Source organism: Sinohyriopsis cumingii, chromosome 5 (genome assembly GCF_028554795.1).
Source record: "Sinohyriopsis cumingii isolate HCF-2022 chromosome 5, ASM2855479v2, whole genome shotgun sequence".
Classification (NCBI taxonomy): Eukaryota; Metazoa; Mollusca; class Bivalvia; order Unionida; family Unionidae; genus Sinohyriopsis; species Sinohyriopsis cumingii.
In genome coordinates, this window is record NC_142965.1 from 117,206,876 (window position 1) to 117,232,758 (window position 25,883).

Here is a 25,883-nt window from a genome sequence, read left to right on the forward strand (position 1 = left end):
TTTCCAAAATGTTTTTTTTAAATTTTTTTTTTAGATAGTGGTTATTGTGTCAAATATGGTAATTATTAAAAGTAATGCATTTAAATATGTACCATATATACTTGGTAACAAACTGTATCAATCCATCGCGTAATGGGTCAGCACTCAGTTTGTAAGGAGCAGTCATTAGAAAAACAACATCAACCCTCATCTGCCAGCACATTATATGATGGTAGATCTTGGTCTATGTTGCTTGCAGTAGGACCTGACTTCAAAGCATATATACACCCCTTTTAACTTTGTCACAGATGCTATTCTGGGAATGTGTATTTTATACATGCATGTGATGCCTGACCTTTAGTTCAGAATTTTTAAAGATAATATAGACAGTTAATGGTTGACTGGTTGTCATTATGTCATTGTAATTTGGGGTTAAATTCCTCTCAGTGCTGTACATGAGTAACAAATGCTGTCTATTATAACTACATATACACTTTGCATATACATCAAAGACTTGTTAACCTAGATTTGAGAGGAAATTTCAAGGGTTATTTCCTGTTATAATTTGTACTAAAGGGTCATTGACAATGTATAGCATAGGTCAAACTGATTAAACATACCCAGTACACACACTAGTTTAATTAAATGTATGGTTATAAAACAGGATAGCAGAAAGAAAATATCTGATAATCTCTGGCTTTTATTTCAACTTGTTTTACACATGAGCTTTAATATATATTTTTTTATCTTGATTGCAGTAGTATGTAAAATTTATTGGAAGAAACATCTAAAGTTTTTAGGAAGAGCATGTAAGAAAAAAATTCATGCAAGAAATTAAAATCACTGAGTTTGAATTTTCATCTTTGTTTATGTTTTAAACTGCTAAATAATGAATAAGGATAATCTCATTGAGTTTTTATAGTATGTGGAGCACGACCCTATACATACGCTTGTTACAATAAAATAAAATATCTTTCTTTTGCATTAAAAGATATTTGAAATGAATGTGTGTTGATCTGGAAATGGGATTTCCACTTGTACCCTTTCTTTGCAAGTCCAGAATGCTAACCACTGAGTCCGACTGGATCCTAACTTTGAGAAATTGTCGTTTGCTTGGGAGTTGACTATCTCTATACTCATAAATCGTGCATTCATGGGTTATGGCTGCCATACATATCACTTGAACTCAAGAACAGCGACTCTAGATGTTGAGGTTTAGTGAAATTATTACATACATGAAGATACAATTTGCCACATTTCATAAAGAATCTGTATAGTAAATGGAATATTAGATTCAGAAGAGGATTTAGTCCTTGGTGTATACAGAGTCCATTACTAACATCAAAGGCTGTCTAGTGATTATGCTGACTCTTAATACATTACTGCCGAGAGGAGAAACAAAAATCAGACAGATTCTGAAAATTGATAAATCAAGAAGTTTGTTGTTAGAAATTATGATACTCAAATGCATTTAACTCAGTTAATAGCAACCACCCTTGGGAAAAAGCAAAACCAGCCTTTGTACACAGGTGCCCTCTATACACAGTTTCACCTTTTAAAATTGTGTTTTGAACAAATACCATGCACTGAATATCACATGTTGTTGCTGTTACTTTTTATATCGTTATTACATTATCAAGATTGTTTTATGTGCACTGTTCTTCAAAATTATACAATACATGCATATGTTGTTCTCTCCCAGATTTGTGTTCCACACAAGATCACTAGATTTGTGTTCCACACAAGATCACTAGATCAAGATCACTAGATTTGTGTTCCACACAAGATCACTAGATCAAGATCACTAGATTTGTGTTCCATACAAGATCACTAGAGTTGTGTTCCACACAAGATCACTAGATTTGTGTTCCACACAAGATCACTAGATCAAAATCACTAGATTTGTGTTCCACAAAAGATCACTAGATCAAGATCACTAGATTTGTGTTCCACACAAGATCACTAGATTTGTGTTCCACACAAGATCACTAGATTTGTGTTCCACACAAGATCACTAGATCAAAATCACTAGATTTGTGTTCCACACAAGATCACTAGATCAAAATCACTAGATTTGTGTTCCACACAAGATCACTAGATTTGTGTTCCACACAAGATCACTAGATTAAGATCACCATATTTGTGTTCCACACAAGATCACTAGATCAAGATCACTAGATTTGTGTTCCACACAAGATCACTAGATCAAGATCACTAGATTTGTGTTCCATACAATATTACTAGTTTTGTGTTCCACACAAGATCACTAGATCAAGATCACCAGATTTGTGTTCCACACAAGATCACTAGATCAAGATCACTAGATTTGTGTTCCACACAAGATCACTAGATTTGTGTTCCACACAAGATCACCAGATCAAAATCACTAGATTTGTGTTCCACAAAAGATCACTAGATCAAGATCACTAGATTTGTGTTCCACACAAGATCACTAGATCAAGATCACTAGATTTGTGTTCCATACAAGATCACTAGATTTGTGTTCCACACAAGATCACTAGATCAAAATCACTAGATTTGTGTTCCACACAAGATCACTAGATTTGTGTTCCACACAAGATCACTAGATCAAGATCACCATATTTGTGTTCCACACAAGATCACTAGATCAAGATCACCATATTTGTGTTCCACACAAGATCACTAGATCAAGATCACTAGATTTGTGTTCCACACAAGATCACTAGATCAAGATCACTAGATTTGTGTTCCATACAATATTACTAGTTTTGTGTTCCACACAAGATCACTAGATCAAGATCACCAGATTTGTGTTCCACACAAGATCACTAGATCAAGATCACTAGATTTGTGTTCCACACAAGATCACTAGATTTGTATTCCACACAAGATCGCCAGATCAAAATCACTAGATTTGTGTTCCACAAAAGATCACTAGATCAAGATCACTAGATTTGTGTTCCACACAAGATCACTAGATTTGTGATCCACACAAGATCACTAGATCAAGATCACTAGATTTGTGTTCCACACAAGATTACTGTATCCTGCTTCACTTTAATCCATCCTATAAATTAAATCATCACTGACTTAATCAGAGATCTTAGATTGTTTTGTACTTGTGATGTAGCAGTAATTTCATTAATGATTCACAGATTACATTTGAATGTAAAACATGGGACTGACTCTTTGGTAAGCCAACTTGTACAAGTTAGATGACTCTTTGGTAAGCCAACTTCTACAAGTTAGATGACTCTTTGGTAAGCTAACTTGTACAAGTTAGATGAGTCATTGGTAAGCCAACTTGTACAAGTTAGATGACTCTTTGGTAAGCCAACTTGTACAAGTTAGACTTGGAAACAACTGTTTGCATTTTCTAAATAGTACATGTATCTAGATTAGCCTGTTGCTCAGCTCACTGAGATCAAAAGACAGCTTCTTATGTGAAAAACTTGTGATGAATAGAATATCAAAAGAAGCCATATATGTTTTGTTTTTATAAGCCATGACCTGACAATTTGCCTGCCTTTACAGACAAGTTTTAAATAGTAAATGACCCATGACCCTAATGAAAAGGTGAAAAGGTCTTCTGAGAGACAAACTTTTTTCTTCAGAAACAGCTTTACTACACAGGCAAATAGATGAATATTTCAGACTTTACCTGTCACACAGACACGTAGGCATAATAGACGACTTCCATTTCTGCTGTAACAAAATGACTAATTTTCCCACCATCCAGCAAATTAATTATTTTGACCCTCTGCCCTAATGACAAAGCTCGTTTTCAAATTTGACACATCAGTACCTTTTAGTTACACTTTCTTTGTGATTGGAATATGTAATACAAGCAAGGTAAAAAATATTTGCACATCAGTTCACATATTCCTTTGTCTGAAGAATGCCTTCTTCATGAAGCAACCATTTAATTTGCATGGACTGAAAAGTCACTATAGATAAGTGTCAGAGGCTGCTTAAATCAAGAAGAAACCATTGTTTCATTAGGAAGCACCTGGTTGCTGAGTGCAGAAGGCAGATGACTGTTATATACAGGTGATTTGTATAGGAAATTTGCCTGAAAAATTGGAATGGCCATTATAAATAGTTGACCGTTGGGTAAAAGTAATTGTTTGAATAAGTTTGACTATAAATCCAATTTTCTATATTCATCAGCTTTTAAAGGGATTTTATTTTATTGCAGCAGTTTATATACCTTGTCTAAGTCTCCACCACTTATACGTTAGGCCCTTTTATATACCTTATGTAATCCTCCACCTCTTTGAAGTTAGGGCCTTTTATATACCTCATGTAATCCTCCACCTCTTTGGAGTTAGGGCCTTTATGTTCCTCATGTAATCCTCCACCTCTTTGAGGTTAGGGCCTTTTATATACCTTATGAAAGCCTCCACCTCTTTGAAGTTAGGGCCTTTTATGTACCTCATGTAATCCTCCACCTCTTTGAAGTTAGGGCCTTTTATATACCTCATGTAATCCTCCACCTCTTTGGAGTTAGGGCCTTTATGTTCCTCATGTAGTCCTCCACCTCTTTGAGGTTAGGGCCTTTTATATACCTCATGTAATCCTCCACCATTTTGAAGTTAGGGCCTTTTATGTACCTCATGTAATCCTCTACCTCTTTGAAGTTAGGGCCTTTTATGTACCTCATGTAATCATCCACCTCTTTGAGGTTAGGGCCTTTTTATATACCTCATCTAATCCTCCACCTCTCTGAAGTTAGGGCCTTTTATGTACCTCATGTAATCATCCACCTCTTTGAAGTTAGGGCCTTTTATGTACCTCATGTAATCCTCCACCTCTTTGAAGTTAGGGCCGTTTATGTACCTACATGTAATCCTCCACCTCTTTGAAGTTAGGGCCTTTTATGTACCTCATGTAATCCTCCACCTCTTTGAAGTTAGGGCCTTTTCTATACCTCATGTAAGTTCCACCTCTTTGAAGTTAGGGTCTTTTATGTACCTCATGTAATCCTCCACCTCTTAAATATTAGGACCTTTATATACCATATGTAAGACTGACTATTTCAAGTTAAGGACTTTTAAATACTGTATGAAAAGTGAAATTACCCAGTAGTAGGATTAAATAGTATTTTATTTTTCCCTTCTGAGATAAAATGCTCATTTTTGTATATCTTGTACAGGGTATGCCAGAGTCATGGGCCAATCTGCTCAAGACTTCCAATATCTCCATATCGGACCAGAAGAAAAATCCACAGGCGGTGTTAGATGTCCTTAATTTTTATGATTTATCAGCTAAGGAGAGAGAAGAGGCTAAAGTCAAGTTCCTTACAAATGTCAAACCGCCAAGTAAGTATCAAAACTATAGTGTCATCACATTTGCTTCCATCTGTATGTTGCTAATCACTTTTTTATTCCCCCAGCCAGCCATATTTGCATGGGAAGTTGGAATTGGATTTGTCCTTCCATCTCTCCATCAGTCCGTCCATGCACCTCACTCCTGTTTCCAGACTGTAACTCCCAAACTGTTTAAGACATACAATGAATATTGGTACAAATGTGCATTCTGTCCATTTGTTGGTCCATCCATTGATCATTATCAACACTTCATTTTTGGAGCAGAACTTAAAAACAATTTCAAATGTGTATGAAATTGCTACAAACTGTTATATGAGACTAGTGGTATAGATGTTCATGGTATAGATGTACAGTGGTATAGATGTACAGTGGTATAGATGTTCATTGGTATAGATGTACAGTGGTATAGATGTTCAGTGGTATAGATGTACAGTGGTATAGATGTTCAGTGATATAGATGTACAGTGGTATAGATGTTCAGTGGTATAGATGTACAGTGGTATAGATGTTCAGTGGTATAGATGTACAGTGGTATAGATGTACAGTGGTATAGATGTACAGTGGTATAGATGTTCAGTGGTATAGATGTACAGTGGTATACATGTTCAGTGAGATGTTCAGTGGTATAGATGTTCATTGGTATAGATGTACAGTGGTATAGATGTTCAGTGAGATGTTCAGTGGTATAGATGTTCTATTGCCTTTGCATTATCATTCAGATTCAATATTGTTTATTATTTTCACCTATTTGTTCATAAAATCCATCCATCAGGAAGACATTGTAGCTCAGTTGGTGTTAGACCGATAATCCAAAGGTTTTATACTTGCACATACCACATTATGTCATTTGGAATGACACTTAGTTCCCATTTACATGGCATGATATAAACAATAATGTGTTGAAAATACCATTAAACCCAAGCGTCCAGCTAACTATCCAACCATCATAAACACTTTAGTTCCTAGAGCACAACTCTAAATCTTTAATAATTTTTTTTGCTCATATTAGACTGGTGATCCAGATATGCTTTTGCTATTCACAGTTCTTCAGTTTAATATTCTTAATGTTGTAATCCTGTAGCCATTTTATTCACCCATCGTCACGCTTTTTTTCCAAAGCAGGACTCCAAAATTATTTTGAGATATATCTGTGACAGCATATACACATATTAGATTAGTGGTATGGGTGTGCCATTTCTAATGATCTAGTGGTCCAGGTGTGCCAGTTCTAATAATACACACATTAGATTAGTGGTCTAGGTGTGCCATTTCAGATGATACACACATTAGATTAGTGGTATAGGTGTGCCATTTCAGATAATACACACATTATATTAGTGGTCTAGGTGTGCCATTTCAGATAATACACACATTAGATTAGTGGTCTAGGTGTGCCATTTCAGATGATACATTATATTAGTGGTCTAGGTGTGCCATTTCAGATAATACACACATTAGATTAGTGGTATAGGTGTTTCAGTTCTGATAATACACACATTATATTAGTGGTCTAAGTGTGCCATTTCAGATAATACACACATTAGATTAGTGGTCTAGGTGTGTCATTTCAGATGATACACACATTAGATTAGTGGTCTAGGTGTGCCATTTCAGATGATACACACATTAGATTAGTGGTCTAGGTGTGCCATTTCAGATGATACACACATTAGATTAGTGGTCTAAGTGTGCCATTTCAGATGATATACACATTATATTAGTGGTATAGGTGTTTCAGTTCTGATAATACACACATTAGATTAGTGGTCTAAGTGTGCCATTTCAGATGATACACACATTAGATTAGTGGTCTAGGTGTGCCATTTCAGATGATATACACATTAGATTAGTGGTCTAGGTGTGCCATTTCAGATAATACACACATTAGATTAGTGGTATAGGTGTTTCAGTTCTGATAATACACACATTATATTAGTGGTCTAAGTGTGCCATTTCAGATGATACACACATTAGATTAGTGGTCTAGGTGTGCCATTTCAGATGATATACACATTAGATTAGTGGTATAGGTGTTTCAGTTCTGATAATACACACATTAGATTAGTGGTCTAGGTGTGCCATTTCAGATGATATACACATTATATTAGTGGTCTAGGTGTGCCATTTCAGATGATATACACATTATATTAGTGGTCTAGGTGTTTCAGTTCTGATAATACACACATTAGATTAGTGGTCTAGGTGTGCCATTTCAGATGATACACACATTAGATTAGTGGTCTAGGTGTGCCATTTCAGATGATATACACATTATATTAGTGGTCTAGGTGTGCCATTTCAGATAATACACACATTAGATTAGTGGTATAGGTGTTTCAGTTCTGATAATACACACATTATATTAGTGGTCTAAGTGTGCCATTTCAGATGATACACACATTAGATTAGTGGTCTAGGTGTGCCATTTCAGATGATATACACATTAGATTAGTGGTATAGGTGTTTCAGTTCTGATAATACACACATTAGATTAGTGGTCTAGGTGTGCCATTTCAGATGATACACACATTAGATTAGTGGTCTAGGTGTGCCATTTCAGATGATATACACATTACATTAGTGGTCTAGGTGTTTCAGTTCTGATGATACACACATTATATTAGTGGTCTAGGTGTGCCATTTCAGATGATACACACATTAGATTAGTGGTGTAGGTGTGCCATTTCAGATGATACACGCATTATATTAGTGGTCTAGGTGTGCCATTTCAGATGATACACACATTAGATTAGTGGTCTAGGTGTGCCATTTCAGATGATATACACATTACATTAGTGGTCTAGGTGTTTCAGTTCTGATGATACACACATTATATTAGTGGTCTAGGTGTGCCATTTCAGATGATACACACATTAGATTAGTGGTCTAGGTGTGCCATTTCAGATGATACATTAGATTAGTGGTCTAGGTGTGCCATTTCAGATGATACACACATTATATTAGTGGTCTAGGTGTGCCAGTTCTGATGATACACACATTATATTAGTGGTCTAAGTGTGCCATTTCAGATGATACACGCATTACATTAGTGGTCTAGGTGTTTCAGTTCTGATGATACACACATTATATTAGTGGTCTAAGTGTGCCATTTCAGATGATACACGCATTAGATTGGTGGTCTAGGTGTGCCATTTCAGATAATACACACATTATATTAGTGGTCTAAGTGTGCCATTTCAGATGATACACGCATTAGATTGGTGGTCTAGGTGTGCCATTTCAGATGATACACACATTATATTAGTGGTCTAGGTGTGCCATTTCAGATGATACACACATTAGATTGGTGGTCTGGGTGTGCCATTTCAGATGATACACACATTATATTAGTGGTCTAGGTGTGCCAGTTCTGATGATTATCTCATCACTGAAACAATGTTACCCTATCCATATGACCTACTGTATTTTGATTGGATCATAAGATAACCATAAGATAACACATTTTTTGAGGTTTCTCAAATGAGCTTATGTGTTATGATTGGATGATAAAAATAACACTGTACTATTGAGGGTTTATCATACGAACTTTAGTATTTTGATAGTTCCATAAAATAAAACTACACTGCTGATGGTTTCTTATATGATCCTCTGTATTTTGATTCGACCACAAGATGACGATACCATTGAGGGTTTCTCATACCAGTTTCTGTTTTGTGATTGGACCATAAGATAACAGTACTTTTCAGAGTTTCTTATATGAGCTTGTGTATTTTGATTGGTCCATAAAATAAAACAATACTGTTGAGGGATTCTCATATGAACTGTATTGTGGTTAGACCTGTACTATTGAGGTTTTCTCATATGAGCTTCTTTATTTTTATTGGACCATAAAATAACACCATTCTGTTGAGGGTTTCACATATGAGATTCAGTCTTTTGATTGGACAATAATATAAAACAATACTGTTGAGGGATTCTCATATGAACTGTATTATGATTAGACCTGTACTATTGAGGTTTTCTCATATGAGCTTCTTTATTTTTATTGGACCATTAAATAACACCATTCTGTTGAGGGTTTCTCATATGAGATTCAGTCTTTTGATTGGACAATAAGATAAAACAATACTGTTGAGGGATTCTCATATGAACTGTAGTATGATTAGACCTGTACTATTGAGGTTTTCTCATATGAGCTTCTTTATTTTTATTGGACCATTAAATAACACCATTCTGTTGAGGGTTTCTCATATGAGATTCAGTCTTTTGATTGGACAATAAGATAAAACAATACTGTTGAGGGGTTATCATATGAACTGTAGTATGATTAGACCTGTACTATTGAGGTTTTCTCATATGAACTTGTGTATTTTGATTGGACCATAAGATAAAACAATACTGTTGAGGGATTATCATATGAACTGTATTATGATTAGACCTGTATTATTGAGGTTTTCTCATATGAGCTTCTTTATTTTTATTGGACCATAAAATAACACCATTCTGTTAAGTGTGTCTCATACGATATTCAGTCCTTTGATTTGACAACAAGATAACACTGTACTGCTTAGGGTTTCTCATAGAGCTTAAATGTTTTGATTGGACCATAAGATAAGACTGTACTCCTTAAGGTTTCTCAGACAAGCATCATTATTTAGATTGGACCATTAGATAACACTACTGCAGAGGGTTTCTCATATGAACATCAGTGTTTTGATTGGACCATAAGATAACACAGTGCTTTTAAGCGTTTGATGAATATCATTGTTTCATACATATGCACATCTGAATAGCTTTATGAAGTTGGGAAAATGGTTACTACCCCTGCTTTCCAATATTAATGCTAATTTATTAAATCAGAATCAGTTTTATGCAGAGGAAACTAAGTATTTTGAAGGACACTAAATGAATGGACTTCGGCAGTGTCCATTGTTTGATTTTCACTGAGGCAGGCAAGTGAGATATTTTTTTCCTTCCCCCATATCACAACATGTCTTTCTGTTGCTTCATGATATATTTCATGTTTAAGTACTTTTACAGCAAATATTACATATTGACAGAATGAAATTAATTGTTGTTTTTCTTTCAGGTGCAAACTCATTAAGACCAACATTATCAGATAAATTCTCTACAAGTGTTACTATTACACCGGTAAGTAGCTTGACAATAAATATTTATGTGTATAAAATGTTTGCAGATCCTTGCTACAATTCAACTATATAGTTAGAAATGATAATTTAAGTGAGATGTGCATTGAAACTGTTTCCAAAAAATAGCTCAACATTGGCATTTTTATATCACTCTGGCCATTTAATATCTGTACCAACCTGGCCATATGACATCTCTATCAACCTGGCCATGTGATATCTGTATCAACATGGCCATATGGTATCTGTATCAACCTGATCAAACCTCATTTGTGCTTTATTGATGGATAGAGGTTGCAGCATATCAATTCGGTGGCTGTTTGGTCCAAGTGCACTGAAGCTGAAAATTTGGTTTTCTTTTCTGATGATAAGTCAAGTTTCCATGGCCTGATTTTCATCAGACATCATGGGCAGACAACATTTGAGCAGGAGCAGCTTTCTGTTTGATTCTGAGGCTGAGAGGTCAGAGGTCGAGGTAGTGCTGCTGAGATAGTAATGTTGTTTTTTTTGTGTCCAGTTGATAAATTAACTTTCCTGGATTCAGATTTCATCAAACTTTCTAGGTGGTCAACACATGGACAGAGGTACCTTCTATTTATTCTCAAGCCAAGAGGTCAGAGATCAAGGTCACATGTTATTTCCACTTTCTTCAAGTTTCTGTCATTTAGTTATTTTAGCTTCACTGGTTATAGACTAGAAGAGCCTATGGGATGGTCTGTTGTCCATCATCTATCCATCTATTAGCACAAGTTTGTTATGGCTAGTTATTCTACATTACATGGAGGATTGCCATGAAACCTTACACACACATTCTTCCCATGATCTAGTTGGTCCTAAATGAAAATGGTGCCACTCAGACATCCAGTGTGTCAGCCATAGTGTTTATCTTGAAAAACAATTCATTGCTACTTCTGATGATATTGAATGGCTGGTCATATCAAAATGGTTTTTTCTCTAAAAGACTTCTTATTTCACATAGCTGATTCTAAATGAAAACACGACCTATCTCATCCATTCTGGTCACCATAGCAGGGATCTTGAAATCGTATCACTCCTCCTCCTGTAAGGAAAGTATTATTGCCATGGAGGTTTTTTCAGAAGACTTCATATGATGTATTGTTACTCCTAATTGCAAATAATGATGGTCACCCTAATGTCCACTTTAAAAATCTTGTTATGGCTACTTGGATGGTTGTATTGGCATGGGGATTTTCACTAAATGACTTAATATGATGTCTAGTTGATCCTAAATAAAGATGGGATCGATCTGATACTACTTATGGTCACCACAGTGGCCATCTTGAAAATTATTATATGCTCATTTTTTTCTCCGTTAACTTTGCGTTGTCAGAATCGTTCAGTATTTTATGATACTGAACTCGCACGCATCTTCATATTGCACTTATAAAGGAACTACTTTCTATTATAAACAAACAATGAGTGCAGACGGCCAGCACTTTTTGTAAACAAATCATGTACACTCAATTAGTAGGCGGTTTACGTTTTGGTTGATTACATTTGTTTCTGAATGAACTAAAACAGATGTTTCATGGACTGCCACATTCCAGCTGCTTTGCTACGTTACTCGTTAACTTTTTTGATACAATGTTTCGTATTTAGGCAGGAGATGCCAGATTTCATAAAATTGCTGGGTACCTGCAAATAACATGCAAGTGACAAGGCATAAACTGTCATCTTTAGTGGGTAATACGAATGGCAAAAAATTTACTTACAGTTTTACATCCTGAATTTCCTTTCTTAGTTCTGCAAATCCAAATTACATGAGCCATGTCATGGGTTCTCAAGCTTGATTACACATTTCGAAGTTGTTCTGTAATTTTGACTATATTCCAAGTGCGATTACATCCTCCTTACTGCACTCAAAATAAAATAAACATTAAATTCCATAGAATCTTTTTGATGATTGCGATTGAAAGACTTCTTATTTTTCCCACATTATGATTTCAGATATTCAGTGACAGAACAGAAACATACTTGCAAATGTCAACATGATTCTCCCTTGCTATTTCAGTTTGATGTATTTCATGTAGAATTTGCACAGATGAATCCAGTCCATAATCATGAAATTAAATAGAATTGACAAAAATACCAAAATCTATTTATTCCAGATCAAATGGAAAAGTTGTTGCAATGCGCATTCATTCACAATATGAATCTAAATTTCAATTTTCAGTAGACCAAAATGCCATTTTCTTTCAAAAGTTATGTCTGGCGCACGACTAAGTTCAAATTTATCTGGGCAGAGTTAAGTGCACATTAATAATGGTGTTGTGTAACGATGAATCTGCGCTTGTGTATTTATTTTGGAATATGGCATACATTCAGTTACTTTGTTTCTTGTAGTGTATTATGTTAATATAATTAGGTCTTAGGTAGAAAAAGAAAAATGAGCATATAATAAAAAGGTTACTGTATTTGTATGGGTGCAGTATTCCATCCAAAAAACTTGTTCATATTTTCCTATACAAATGCAGTAACCTATAATGATTGGCCATCTTGAAAATATTTTTGTCAGTTTCCCCTGAATGGATGGTCATATCAACATAGGGTTTTTACTACACAATTTCTTTTCTTGTCTGGTTGGGCCCTAATTGTTCAGACATTTGTTATGCGTGCCACAGTGACCATGTTGAAAATTTTGTTGTCATTGTTTCACCAGAATGGATGGTCATATTAGTATGTGGTTTTCACTAAAAGACTTCTTATGATGTCTAGTTGTTCATAAATGAAAGTGGTGCTGATCTGATGTTTAATATGGCTGTCATGGCAGCCATGTTGAAAAATCTTGTTATTGCTACTCCTACTTGGATGGTCATATCAACATGGAGTTTTCACTAAAATACTCTTTTATGTTGTTTAGTTGGTCCTAAATGAAACTGGTGATGGTTTGACATTTAAATAGGACACCATGGCAAAATCATCAAATCTTATCATTGTTACTCCTTTTGAATAGATGGTCAAATCAACATGAGTTTTTACTACAAGGTATCGTACAATAAAATGGTGCCAATCTGATGTCCTATATGACCATGACTATATTTCTTGAATTGATGCCATCCTTATGGGTTTTCACAAAAGACTTTTTACAGTGTGTAGTTTGTCCAAAAATAAAAAAAGGTGCTGAACTGATCTCCATTATGGTCACCATAGCAGCCATCTTGATATTTCTCCTGAATGGATGGTTGTATCATCATGGAGGTTGTCACTCAAATACTTCTTAACATGCCTAGTTGACCGCTTCGGTGGCCTAAGTCTTTAGAGTGTCCACCTTGGATGTGGGAGGTTGCAGGTTTGAACCCCAGCCAAGTCATACCAGAGTCTGATAAAAATGGTACTACCAGCTGCCTCACTTGGCGTTCATCATTAAGAGGTTAGTGTTAGGACTGGTCATCCTGGTGTCAGGGTAAATTGACTGGATGGGAGATGATGCTACATGTATGCGGTATGATGCCCCAGTATTAGACATCACTATTAACTGCCACACTGCACGTAGCGATGATAGAATTTTTTTACAGCTATATTAAAGATCCGAATTGCACACACATTTATCATGCCTAGCTGGTCCTGAATAAAAACAGTGCTGATCTGTCATCCAATATGGCTACCATGACAGCCGTCATAAAACCCTTGCTAACACAGTTGTAATGGAACAGAAAGTTATATTGATATGGGTTATCACAGCAGCCATCTTGAGAATCATGTTATTGCTGTTCCTAAATGGAAAGTAACATCTCTGAAAATATTATGGATGGCTATATCAACATGGGGTTTTCACCAGTAGACTTTTTATGGTATTTAGCTCCAAAGTGAAAATGGTGCCAGTCATAAATCCAGTATGGCTGCCACAATCACTGTCTTAAAAGTCTATCTTTACTGAATTGATTGTCGATGGAGGGGAGGTCACAAATTCCTAAAGGACAATGGTGTCAGCCATTTCATCCAATGTTGTCAGGAGGCCCACAGAATGGATGATCATTGTGACATTGGGTTTTCACCAAAAGACTTTTAATGTCTTCTTTGTCCAAAATAAAATGGACCCAAACTGATATCCAGTATGTGAACCACAGCAGTTGATTTCAAATCTTGTTATCGCAGAAGCATATCACAGATGGTTTCAGTGCTCAGCAGTTAAAAAAAAGAAATTGTCCTATCTTGAATTCCTGGCTGTTCCTTTTGCCCAGTAGAGTATCAGTCCATTTGATAGACTCAGTGTGAGTAGGTTGATGGGAGATAAACAATTCATCAGTTGCAAATGCATAAATGAAATCAAAACTTAGAATAACTTTTATATAGTAACAAATATTTGATAAAAACAATTGCATCATCTCTGTGACATGCATAAAAACTGAAAAAGTTAGTGTCTTGCAGTCAAAACCACCTGAAAATTCAGGACCCGCAACGCCTGAAGATGAAGAAGAGGAAGACATTCCTCCACCTCCAATTGCAACCAGACCAGACAAAACCAAATCAATTGTAAGTGCAACCATTATATATATATATATATAAAAATGTATGTATATACATATATTGAGTGAATATGCCCATGTGCCAGTTCATTTTTTTTTTTAAATAATAATTTAGCAGGAAAACAATAGTGTGTTCATAAAGTAGGATTTTATTCCTGATTTCCTGTTGAATATACTATTAAAATTACTGTGTATTATGTTTATATGTCTGATCCTTCTTTATATATGATAGGACCATTTAAACAGTCCACAGTTCTAAGTACCAACAAAATTGTCAGTTTTTGAAGAAGAGAAAAAAAATGTAATATATAAGAATAAAAAATCTATTTTGTTGTTGTTGTAGGATATTTATTTAATTTATTTTATGAATGGAAATAATGTTGATCCTTTTTATTCATAACTTGGTAACCTTTCACTTGCTGTCTCACACAGTTTAATTATGCAGGATGAAATTAGAAAGTATTTGTCTTTTATGTTACATTAGTATGAGTGTGAAGTGATAATGACATTCATTTTAAATCCAGATGCTACACACAATGCATTCCAACTTGCTTAACAGGGCAAGACTAGAGTTCAAATCATCGCCTTCATCCAGTATGGACATTTTTAGTGAGTTGGTATGCTGGATGTTTTCTTGTTGAGTAGAAGATTTATTTTTATAAGAATTGTGGAGATGTAGACCTGTTTGGCTGATTTGAATAAATGTGGAAACTTACTTTGCACTGTTTTTACTTTCAGTACACAAAACCGATTGAAGAGGATAAGCCCAATGGAGCAGTATCTATCGGCAATAAAAATGACAAACCAAAGAAGAAAAAGATGACAGATGAAGAAATATTAGAAAAACTCCGAACTATTGTTACACTTGGAGATCCAAATCGAAAATACACAAAAATGGAGAAGATTGGTCAGGGGTAATTACGCCAGATTTTCTTGGCTTATTATCTGATTTTAGATTTATTCTGAATTTAACAGAATACCTATTATACTCATTTATCAGTTGAGTCAAATTGCAAACAAAGTAGTCCCTGATCTGCCATTGCATAATGCACTAGCACATCAAAGTCTGTATTGTTTGTTCTACTGATTACTCTTAACAAACTGTCTAGATCCAAGATCATGCAACATCAGATCCGAGTCCATTCAGTTTACATTGGACTCTACCTACAAATGAGTATATAGGGTACTATAAGTCGTTATTATTTATGGAATGGTATTTACCTTGTAACAAACCACAGTTTTAATGAACAATGTTTTCTGTATCCTAACAATAGAACTTGTTCCCCAATCCTCAAATTTGGGTACTGACAAGAAATGTATTCATTAAAACTGATAACCAACAAGAATAAATTAATTCACAGTATAAGACAGACCGCTTTGGTGGCCTAGTGGTTAAGTGTCTGCCTCGGATGCAGTAGGTCATGGGTTCGATCACTAGTCGAGTCATACCAAAGACTTACAAAAATGGTACCAACAGCTGCCTCACTTGGCACTCAGCATTAAGAGGTTAGTGTTAGGACTGGTCCGCCTGATGTCGTAATAATGTGACTGGGTGGGACATCACACTACATGTCTGTGACATGCCCCAGTGCTAGACGACATTATAAACTGCCACAATGCAGGCATTGTAGCAATATGACTGAAAAATTGTTAAAGCTATGTTAAAAATCCAAATCACAAACACACACGCACACAGAGCGTCCAAGATTTATAATATTGGCCGTGGTCACTTTTTGCAAAATCTTGACCTCATGTTATTTAGGTGCTGACAAGAAATGTATTCATTAAAACTGATACCCAACAAGAATAAATTAATTCATAGTATAAGACATATTTGGAGTCTACTGGATACTATTCATTTTAAAGAGCAATAGAGATTTTGAAAATATTTTCTAAGAGTTTCAAAATTATAAATTTTATAAGTTTTCGGGCCTCCTTGTTTTTCAGGTTTTTTCCCACCATTCTATTGCAAAAATGTTTAAATTGAAAAAATCTTGACATAACCCCTAGATCATTGTTTAACGAATTGATGTGTATTGGTCAAAACACACATAATCATACAGTGCTGAAAATTAAAAGGTTAAATACAATATTTAAGAAAAGGATTTGAAAAGCAAGCAGTGATACAATTTTAGAATTCAGCAGGAAAACAATGCTCTTCATATTTCTCATGTTTGCCTGGTTTGTGACTTAATTATTAGTCTGCAAAAATACAAGGACATCCAGTCATATGTTTAAATCGAGTGCTTGTATGGTTTGAGTATTTCCTTCAGAAAAATTCATTTATAAAGTTACCTGTGTGAAATGCTATATAATTCACTTGTTTACAGATTGTCTTCAGAAGTTTGCTTTGTCATGGACTGGGGCATTAAAAGTATAGACAGACTTTAAGAACCAAGTCGAATGAAACTACAAACAACATTGAGCCTGACCTGCACCGGCAGATCAGGGTCTCTGTTGTTTGTTCTAATGATTACACCTAACAAACTGAGTAGAACCAGATCTCTAGTATTTATTAGTTACAACATTTATTGGATAAACACATTTCTTTTTGTTTTTTTAGTCCAGTTAATGAAACCTCAAGTTGAATTATTAATTTATGCATACCTAGTCGCTTGAATGTATTAAATGTTCCATTTGGGTCCTTTCATGCTCTGTTCTGTTTAACCAAATGTAGTTTGTATTACTAATAAAGTACAGAGTTCCCTCGCTACCGGGAAATCAGGAAAAAGTGGGGAGAAATGATAATTGTTTTCCCGACCATGAAAAGTCCTTGAATTTTGCAAATATTGATAAAAGTTGGGAAAAACCAAGGAATTTTCCTCCACAACTTGACGCACGAAACAATTACATAATTGAGTCATAACTGAACTGATCACAAGTTAAATTTATCGAGTTCTAACCAGAATATTAGGATGTTGCAGTATGGATCATTTGGGTGCTTTCCATAAATATATTTGTTGAGATAATCCAAACACTCAGTGGATTAGATTTGTCTGGTAGACCTTTTGTTTCACAGACAGTTTCGATATCCATTTATTTTTATATGTAAGGTATGAAAACCAGTCTAGCATTATAAAAGGCCAACATGGTGGCGTTCAGGCATAGCTGCTTTGTAGATGGTCTAGCAAACTTAAACGTTGCTAAATTGAGTTATACCTGCATTGAATCGATATGAATATTATTTATTTTCTCAGAAATTGCGAGTATTAAAATTGTTATGTCTTAATCTGCTGAAAGATGATAAACTAATGCGTTGATGAAATTTGAGTTGGTACTTGCAATTTCGATTGCTAGTCACACAAGCACACAGAATCTCACAACTGTCATTTCAAATGTTGTAGAAAAAATATATTAAATGAAAGTCATATACTGGTTGTAATAAAAATACAAAAATGAAAGAACACAAAATTCTCTATATTTATTCTGAGACCAACTTCCGGAGTTTTGTTGTATCACGTGACTACCATGTTGACATGTGCTCTATCATGCAGGGAGCATGTGAAGCAGGAAACCAGACTACTCTGCTTTATGAATCAGACCGGCCAAGTTTTTTTATGTTCTCGAAATAAATATGTTAAGAAGTGTATGTTCTTTCTGGTTTTTACAAAAGGTATCAGGCTTTCATTTAATATAATTGAAATTCTGTACAACGACATTAAAAAGGAGTTTGTTGTTGATATCGTGTGACTATTGGACTTCTGATGTTGTTGTTTGAGAGTTATGAAGTCATGTGACTATTAACGCAAATGGCAAGTACCGGGTCAGGTTTCATCTACACCGAGTTTTGTTTAGTCTGTCAGCGGATTAAAGACATAATGCCATTTTTGAGAAAATAAATAGTTTTCTTATCAATTTCATGCAGGTTTAAATTTGCTAGGCCCACTGGTAAGCTATCTTATGGTGCCGGCAGATTCCAATTTTCTTTAATGTAATTGCTCTGAACCCACATTCCATCCTAAATGTCCAAATATGAAAAATGGGGTTAAAATATTCGGAGGAAACCCAGATTAGAACTTTTTTAAATCTCTGATCTGAAATTTAGTGTGAAACTAATACACAGTGACATGTAGCTTGAAGCATTGGTTTCAGATCTTAAGTAGAATGCAGGTGAAATGGGAAGTTGTCGTCCCTTTTATTATATATTAGAAAACGATAAGAGCCCATGTATCAATACAGGTTTTGGGACTGGTTTATTGAACTACAAGAAGACAAGTTGATTTTACAGAAAATTTAGTCCTTGTTTATACAACAGTATATAATTTTGAAGGTCTTTTGTCAAATTTAAATCATCCCTTTGGTAAATATCTTTAAATGATGGAATATTTAACCAAATTGTCTTAAGGAGTTTAGGTTGGTTGAAAAATCTTGTTTTAGATTTTATTGGCACACATAAATTCAGTTAAACTTTTTTCATTACAAGATAAGATTCTAATACTTTGCATTTATTGAGGGTTTTTTCATACTGTGATAGAAAATGTTCACTTTGTATAACATGCACATATATTGCTCTAGAATTCTTTAGAATTAAAGGTTTGAAAGAAAACAAAATAATTTATGCTCATTATGTTGTTTTCACGAGCAACATAATGCAGGTCAGCAAAGTAAATTTAGAATTTGTATTTTGTACCTTGAAATGGCTTTAAATGCCAATTTATAGGAATGTAGTCAGATTTGTTTTGTGTGACTCATTTTGTGGTTTTATACATGATCGTCTTTTCTGACATATATGTTTTGGGGAGTCTTGAAAGAGAAACATCATCAGATTCGGAAAATGCATGTTTTGTAATCCAAATGTTCTTTAATTCCATTCTGTAATGGTCATATTCTAACCTTGAAAAAATTAATTTCATCCTGGAAAAAAACTGGAAAAGACCTAGAAATTTATATTTAGAAAAGCATGGGAACCATATAAAGTAGTAACAGAATAAATTGAAAAAATTGTTAACAGAATATCGATCCAGTGATCGATCATGTGAACTGTGTGTATAGGGAGGCAAGTCAAATTTAGTCAAATTTGAAGACTTGCAAGTAGTTATCTCCCTTGGATATTGTTCCAGTGATGGTAATATTTGAAACTTGAGTAGAAAATAAAATCTTTTAAAATGAAAACAAAATTTCTCCACAAATATTTTAAATGTTAAATATAAATTCCCTATTTGACACACAAACATCCAGAAAAATATATGGATTATTTATGATTTTATCTAAATTAGTAGTACTTGAACCCTCCAGGCAATGAGTTTCTCAATACTTTTTCAGTGCTTCTGGTACAGTATATATTGCAATAGAAGTGGCAACTGGTCGAGAGGTGGCCATTAAGACCATGAATTTATCTCAGCAACCAAAGAAGGAGTTAATTATCAATGAAATCCTAGTTATGAGGGAAAATCAAAACCCCAATATAGTCAACTACCTGGATAGCTATCTTGTTGGGGAAGAATTATGGGTAAGTGTGAATGAAAGTGAAAATGCATAATTCATGTTCGTTTTCAGATTTATTCTTCATACCTGTTGTATTTAAAATCTCATTTCACAACTATTTTTCCTGACATATTTTTCTGTCCACCTCAGATGCGGGAGGTCATGGGTTTGAAGCCTGGTCAAGACATACCAAAGACTTATAAAAATGGTACTAACAGCTGCCTCACTTTGCACTCAGCATTAAGAGGTTAGCACTAGGACCAGTCCGCCTGGTGTCAGGATAATGTGACTGGGTGGGACATCATGCTACATGTCTGCAGCATGATGCCTTAGTGCTAGACATTACTATAAACTGCCACACTGAAGACATCGTAGCGATATGACTGAAAAATTGTTAAAGCTACATTAAAAATCCAAATTATACACACACACACTGCCCTATTTTCCAGGAACCAGTATATTTTAGAATCAGGCTGTAAAAGATGATAGTCAGTGTTAACTTCAGAAGCATAGAAAAGACACTTGAAGTTTTGGCTTTAAGACTTCATTTTTCTCAGTATAAGTTATTAATGATTTTCCTTTTGTTGTTATTGTCTGAAAGCAGAAGTAGAATATCCTTTTCAGTAGCAGCCCATTGGGCTACCCGAATTAAGCACATAGTATTCCAGACTCAGTATTCTTGTAGCCACTGATCTCAAGGAGCATGCCTTGATATCCTTTGCAGCAGCAGCTCACTGGGCTACCTGAATTCAGCATATAGTTGCCCAGGCTCAGTATTCTGATGGCCACCAGTTTTCTGGGCACAAATTGTGATATCCTGGGCAGTATTAGGTCTCTGGGCTACCTAAATTCAGCATTTCATTGCACGGAACCAGCATTCTGGGCACAAATCATGTACTCTTTAAATGTTTTGAGTGTAAGTAACTCAGTTTTCTTATTTCCATAGAGCTAATAATGCTGATATGTTATCAAAGATGGATGAAGATACTAAAAATAAATATAACTTGAAACAATTGTTTACACAACTTATGCATTTTACAGAATTTGGAAAAATTGCTACAAAAAATACCCATCTGATCCCCATATTGCTTCCAACTTAACTGAATTTGGCTGTTAGGCTGATGTCAGCCATACAGGCAATCAAAATCCACTTGGGCCTCTTGTTAAAATCTCATTCAGCTATTATTTTGGGCATGTATTTTGTGGCAGGGTATTTTGGCCTATACACTGTTTGTGCTATGAGCCTCTCTTGGGGACATTAAACCAGGTGTTGTACTTAGAAAGTGCACACCAAAATTTTCTTGTGGTGTTGGATTGCATACTCATTGATATGTAAAAATACATATTTTTGTAAAAATTAAATGTTCAGTCATCTCTTAAGTGATCATCCATTATCTTCATTTGTCTCTATATAACCCAAAAGGACTCATTTGAGTTTCATGGCAGCATTAGCAAATGGTGATAACCCTAAGGACTCATTGGATTTTCTTGCCAGCATTAGCAAATGGTGATAACCCTAAGGACTCATTGGATTTTCTTGCCAGCATTAGCAAATAAATGGTGATAACCCAGAAGGACTCGTTTGATTTTCTTGCCAGCATTAGCAATTGGTGATAACCCAAAAGTACTCATTTGAGTTTCTTGCCAGCATTAGCAAATGGTGATGACCCAAAAGGACTCATTTGATTTTCTTGCCAGCATTAGAAAATGGTGATAACCCAAAAATACTCATTTGAGTTTCTTGCCAGCATTAGCAAATGGTGATAACCCAAAAGGACTTATTTGGTTTTCTTGCCAGCATTAGCAAATGGTGATAACCCAAAAGTACTCATCTGAGTTTCTTGCCAGCATTAGCAAATGGTGATAACCCAAAAGGATTCATTTGGTTTTCTTGCCAGCATTAGCAAATGGTGATAACCCAAAAGTACTCATCTGAGTTTCTTGCCAGCATTAGACAATGGTGATAACCCAAAAGAACTCATTTGATTTTCTTGCCAGCATTAGCAAATGGTGACACTTGGGTATTAGTTTGCCTGTAAAGATTGCTGCATCAACATTTGTACTCTTTCTTAATTGAAGTGTTTGGAAATTTTACAGTTAATGGTATGTCCATGAACACATTGCAGGCTATCACCATGTTTTTCAGAGCCCCTGTAGTACAGTATCAAAGAATATTACAGAAAGTATTATCAAACATTTTGGATGCATCAAGTTAGTATATTGGTTTTTTTCTTGATTTATTGTTAGGTAGTAATGGAGTACCTGGCAGGAGGTTCATTAACAGATGTAGTCACAGATACCTGCATGGATGAGGGACAGATAGCTGCCGTAATTAGAGAGGTAGGTGAGATAGCAACCAAACTTGTAGAAATTGATCTTAGTGCATAAAACTCAATTATATTACATGAAGATAAATGTGATCAGTTAGAATTTGAACCCTCCATCAGGAATCTTTACCGCTTCAGTGGCCTAGTGGTTAGAGTGTCCGCCTTGGATGTGGGAGGTCCTGGGTTCGATCCCCGGCCGAGTCATACCAAGGACTTACAAATATGATGCTAACAGCTGCCTTGTTTGGTGCTCAGCATTAAGAGGTTAGTGTTAAGACTGGTCGGCCAGGTGTCAGAATAATGTGACTGGGTGGGACATCATGCTACATGTCTGTGTCATGATGCCCCAGTGCTACACATCACTATAAACTGCCACACTGCAGACATTATAGCGATATGACTGAACATAATTAAAAATCCAAATCACACACACACACAAACAGGAATCTTTACAAAACTCCATTCTTTTTTGAAAATTTCCAACAAATTAAAAGGCTGCATTTATAGATTTCAGGAAGATTTCCAAGTCTGGAGTAAGTTTTGCCTCAAAATGTTGAGAAAACTTGTATGACAGTTAGGCCATGATTTGAACCCAGACTCACCATACACTAGTTAGATAATCTACCACGTGAGCAATTGGCACCAAAGCCTGACCATACTTTATTTACCACTTCCACTTTTGTTAGTAAGGGCACTCTGTTTATAGACCTCACAAAATTGATGTCCCCTTGTGAACATGACTTTGTATGGAAGGTAGACAAACTGACCAAGTCCTGACTGTGACAGACCTATTTTGATGTGGTTTTATCTGTTAACTGACATCACAGGATGTGGCTTTAAAAATCACTTATCCAGTCTGCACCTTGGAGGAAGTTTCCCATACCTGCTTTATACTAAGTAAATAAAAAGAGGTTTCTTACATTAGGGAGTATAATCCAGTTGTATTTCTTTTTCTCACTCCCTCTATCATAGAAAAAGAATAAATGCTTTACTTATATGGAGCTGTGATAGCACTGTTTTTTAGAGCATTGGAATTGTAATCTTTTCACAAGTGGGAAGGTGAATTTTAGCACTTTTTTTGCACACAAAAAAAATCTTGGGAGGGCTAGATTTTCGGGTATTGGAGGTACTCCCAGTGTTTTTATGATCAGAAAAGTATTATCAAAGAAACATTTGCTTTTTCCAAAAATTGGTTTCTCCAGATTACAAGGGTTGAATGAGAAAATAGAAATCACATAACATGTTTTGGGCTAATTCTGTATCCACAACATCTACTGTTATCCCCATTACCCTTCTTCACAGTTTGAGTATTTTTCTCCTTGCACATCTAACATTTGTATATCTAATAATTAATCAATCTGCAAAGGCTTCCAAAATGGATTTTGCTGTATTTACTAGATATGTGTGATCGACAAGCAGAAGTTTTGATTGGTTACTAGCTGTACGTACTGGATATGTCTGATAGTTTGAATTTGATCGGTTGCTAGCTGTATTTACTGGATATGTCTGATAGTTTGAATTAGATTGGTTGCTAGCTGTATTTACTGGATATGTCTGATAGACAGTTTGAATTTGATTGGTTGCTAGCTGTACTTACTGGATATGTCTGATAGACAGTTTGAATTTGATCGGTTGCTAGCTGTACTTACTGGATATGTCTGATAGACAGTTTGAATTTGATTGGTTACTAGCTGTACTTACTGGATATGTCTGATAGACAGTTTGAATTTGATTGGTTACTTGCTGTACTTACTGGATATGTCTGATAGACAGTTTGAATTTGATTGGTTGCTAGCTGTACTTACTGGATATGTCTGATAGACAGTTTGAATTTGACTGGTTGCTAGATGTATTTACTGGATATGTCTGATACACAAACTGAATTTGACTGGTTGCTAGATGTATTTACTGGATATGTCAGATACACAAACTGAATTTGACTGGTTGCTAGATGTATTTACTGGATATGTCTGATACACAAACTGAATTTGACTGGTTGCTATACTATTGGTATATCAATTTGTGATCCACCCATGGCACAATAATATGCATATCTAAACATTCTGCCTGCTGTCTTTTAGGCCTATAGGTCAATGTTGAATTTCCACTCATTAATAATTAGTGACATATAAATATAATGATAAAATGTAATAATTACTGTTTTCTAAATGAATTTAACCTGGTACACAATTTCATTGCAATCCTTTTTGCTTTCGGTTCCCCTCCCCTCTCATGCATAAGGGACGAAATAAACAGAAATCTGGAGTGAGAGAGAAAAAGAATTTGGACTGGATGAAAACCTTGAAACTGAATTTAACACCAAGTACCGTATTTTCGCGTATATAAGACGCATCTTATATAAAATTTTACTTACCCCACACCCTAAGTGTGTCTTATATTCGTGGGCGTCTTATATAATTATTTTTTTACACAAACGGAAACTCAGTCAACAATTTTTATAATAAACATTTACTAAAAATACTGTTTGTCTTGATTTAAAATCAATCTATTCATCTTCATCGTCATCAGTTTCTGCTTCAAATCCATCGAAATTTTCATCGAATTCACTCTTGTCGCCGAATACCTCCATAGCCGCTGATAATCGATCCTCATTGGAGTCAGTGGTATCGGATGTCCGAAGAACTGATATCGGTGGCCAGTTCTGGAATTATCCCACACTTGATGATTGTTGTTGTTTTCACTTTCTCCCATGCCCGGAGAACCCAATTACACACCTCTACGTACGTTGCACGACGTTGTCGAACAGCTGGCGTGAAGGTGTGCTTACAGCTAGTCATCCAACGATCCCATTCCTCATGAACAAAAGTCCTAAATGGATGATTGATGGCAACATCCAAGGGCTGGAGCTTACAAGTCAGACCACCTGGTATAATGGCTATGTGGGCTCCAGCATTGTGGATGTGTTTCTGCACAGTTGTCTCCTTATGGGCAGCCATCGCATCGAAAATCAGAAGATATTGCTTCTTGAAAAATCCGCCTCTTCTTGTTCTGAAGCACTTATCCGTCCAGGTCTGCATCACCTCTGTATTCATCCAGCCTTTTTTTATTGCAGACAACAACAACTCCAGCTGGCAAAGTTTCTCTGGGCAATGGTTATCCTTTTAAGGATAACTATGGGTTTCAGTTTTCCTCCTGCAGCTGTGCAGGCCAACACAACAGTTAAGTTCGTTCATTCGTGTCCCGTTGTATCAGCCGCTACTGTCTTTACTCCTTTCTCTGCCACTG

At 35.5% G+C, this 25,883-nt stretch overlaps 1 protein-coding gene across 4 annotated transcripts in view; it reads left to right on the top strand.

Annotated features, from left to right (window-relative positions):
• LOC149800049 (serine/threonine-protein kinase PAK 2-like) overlaps positions 1-25,883 on the top strand; it is a 96,414-nt gene that overhangs the window by 46,965 nt on the left and 23,566 nt on the right. For all 4 annotated transcript variants that reach the window (XM_089959590.1, XM_089959589.1, XM_089959591.1 and 1 more), the window contains 6 exons: positions 5,117-5,282; positions 10,342-10,403; positions 14,789-14,893; positions 15,625-15,800; positions 20,149-20,335; positions 22,558-22,650. In XM_089959590.1, coding sequence (XP_089815716.1) covers positions 5,117-5,282; positions 10,342-10,403; positions 14,789-14,893; positions 15,625-15,800; positions 20,149-20,335; positions 22,558-22,650 — 789 coding nt within the window. The remainder of the gene's footprint in view (positions 1-5,116; positions 5,283-10,341; positions 10,404-14,788; positions 14,894-15,624; positions 15,801-20,148; positions 20,336-22,557; positions 22,651-25,883) is intronic.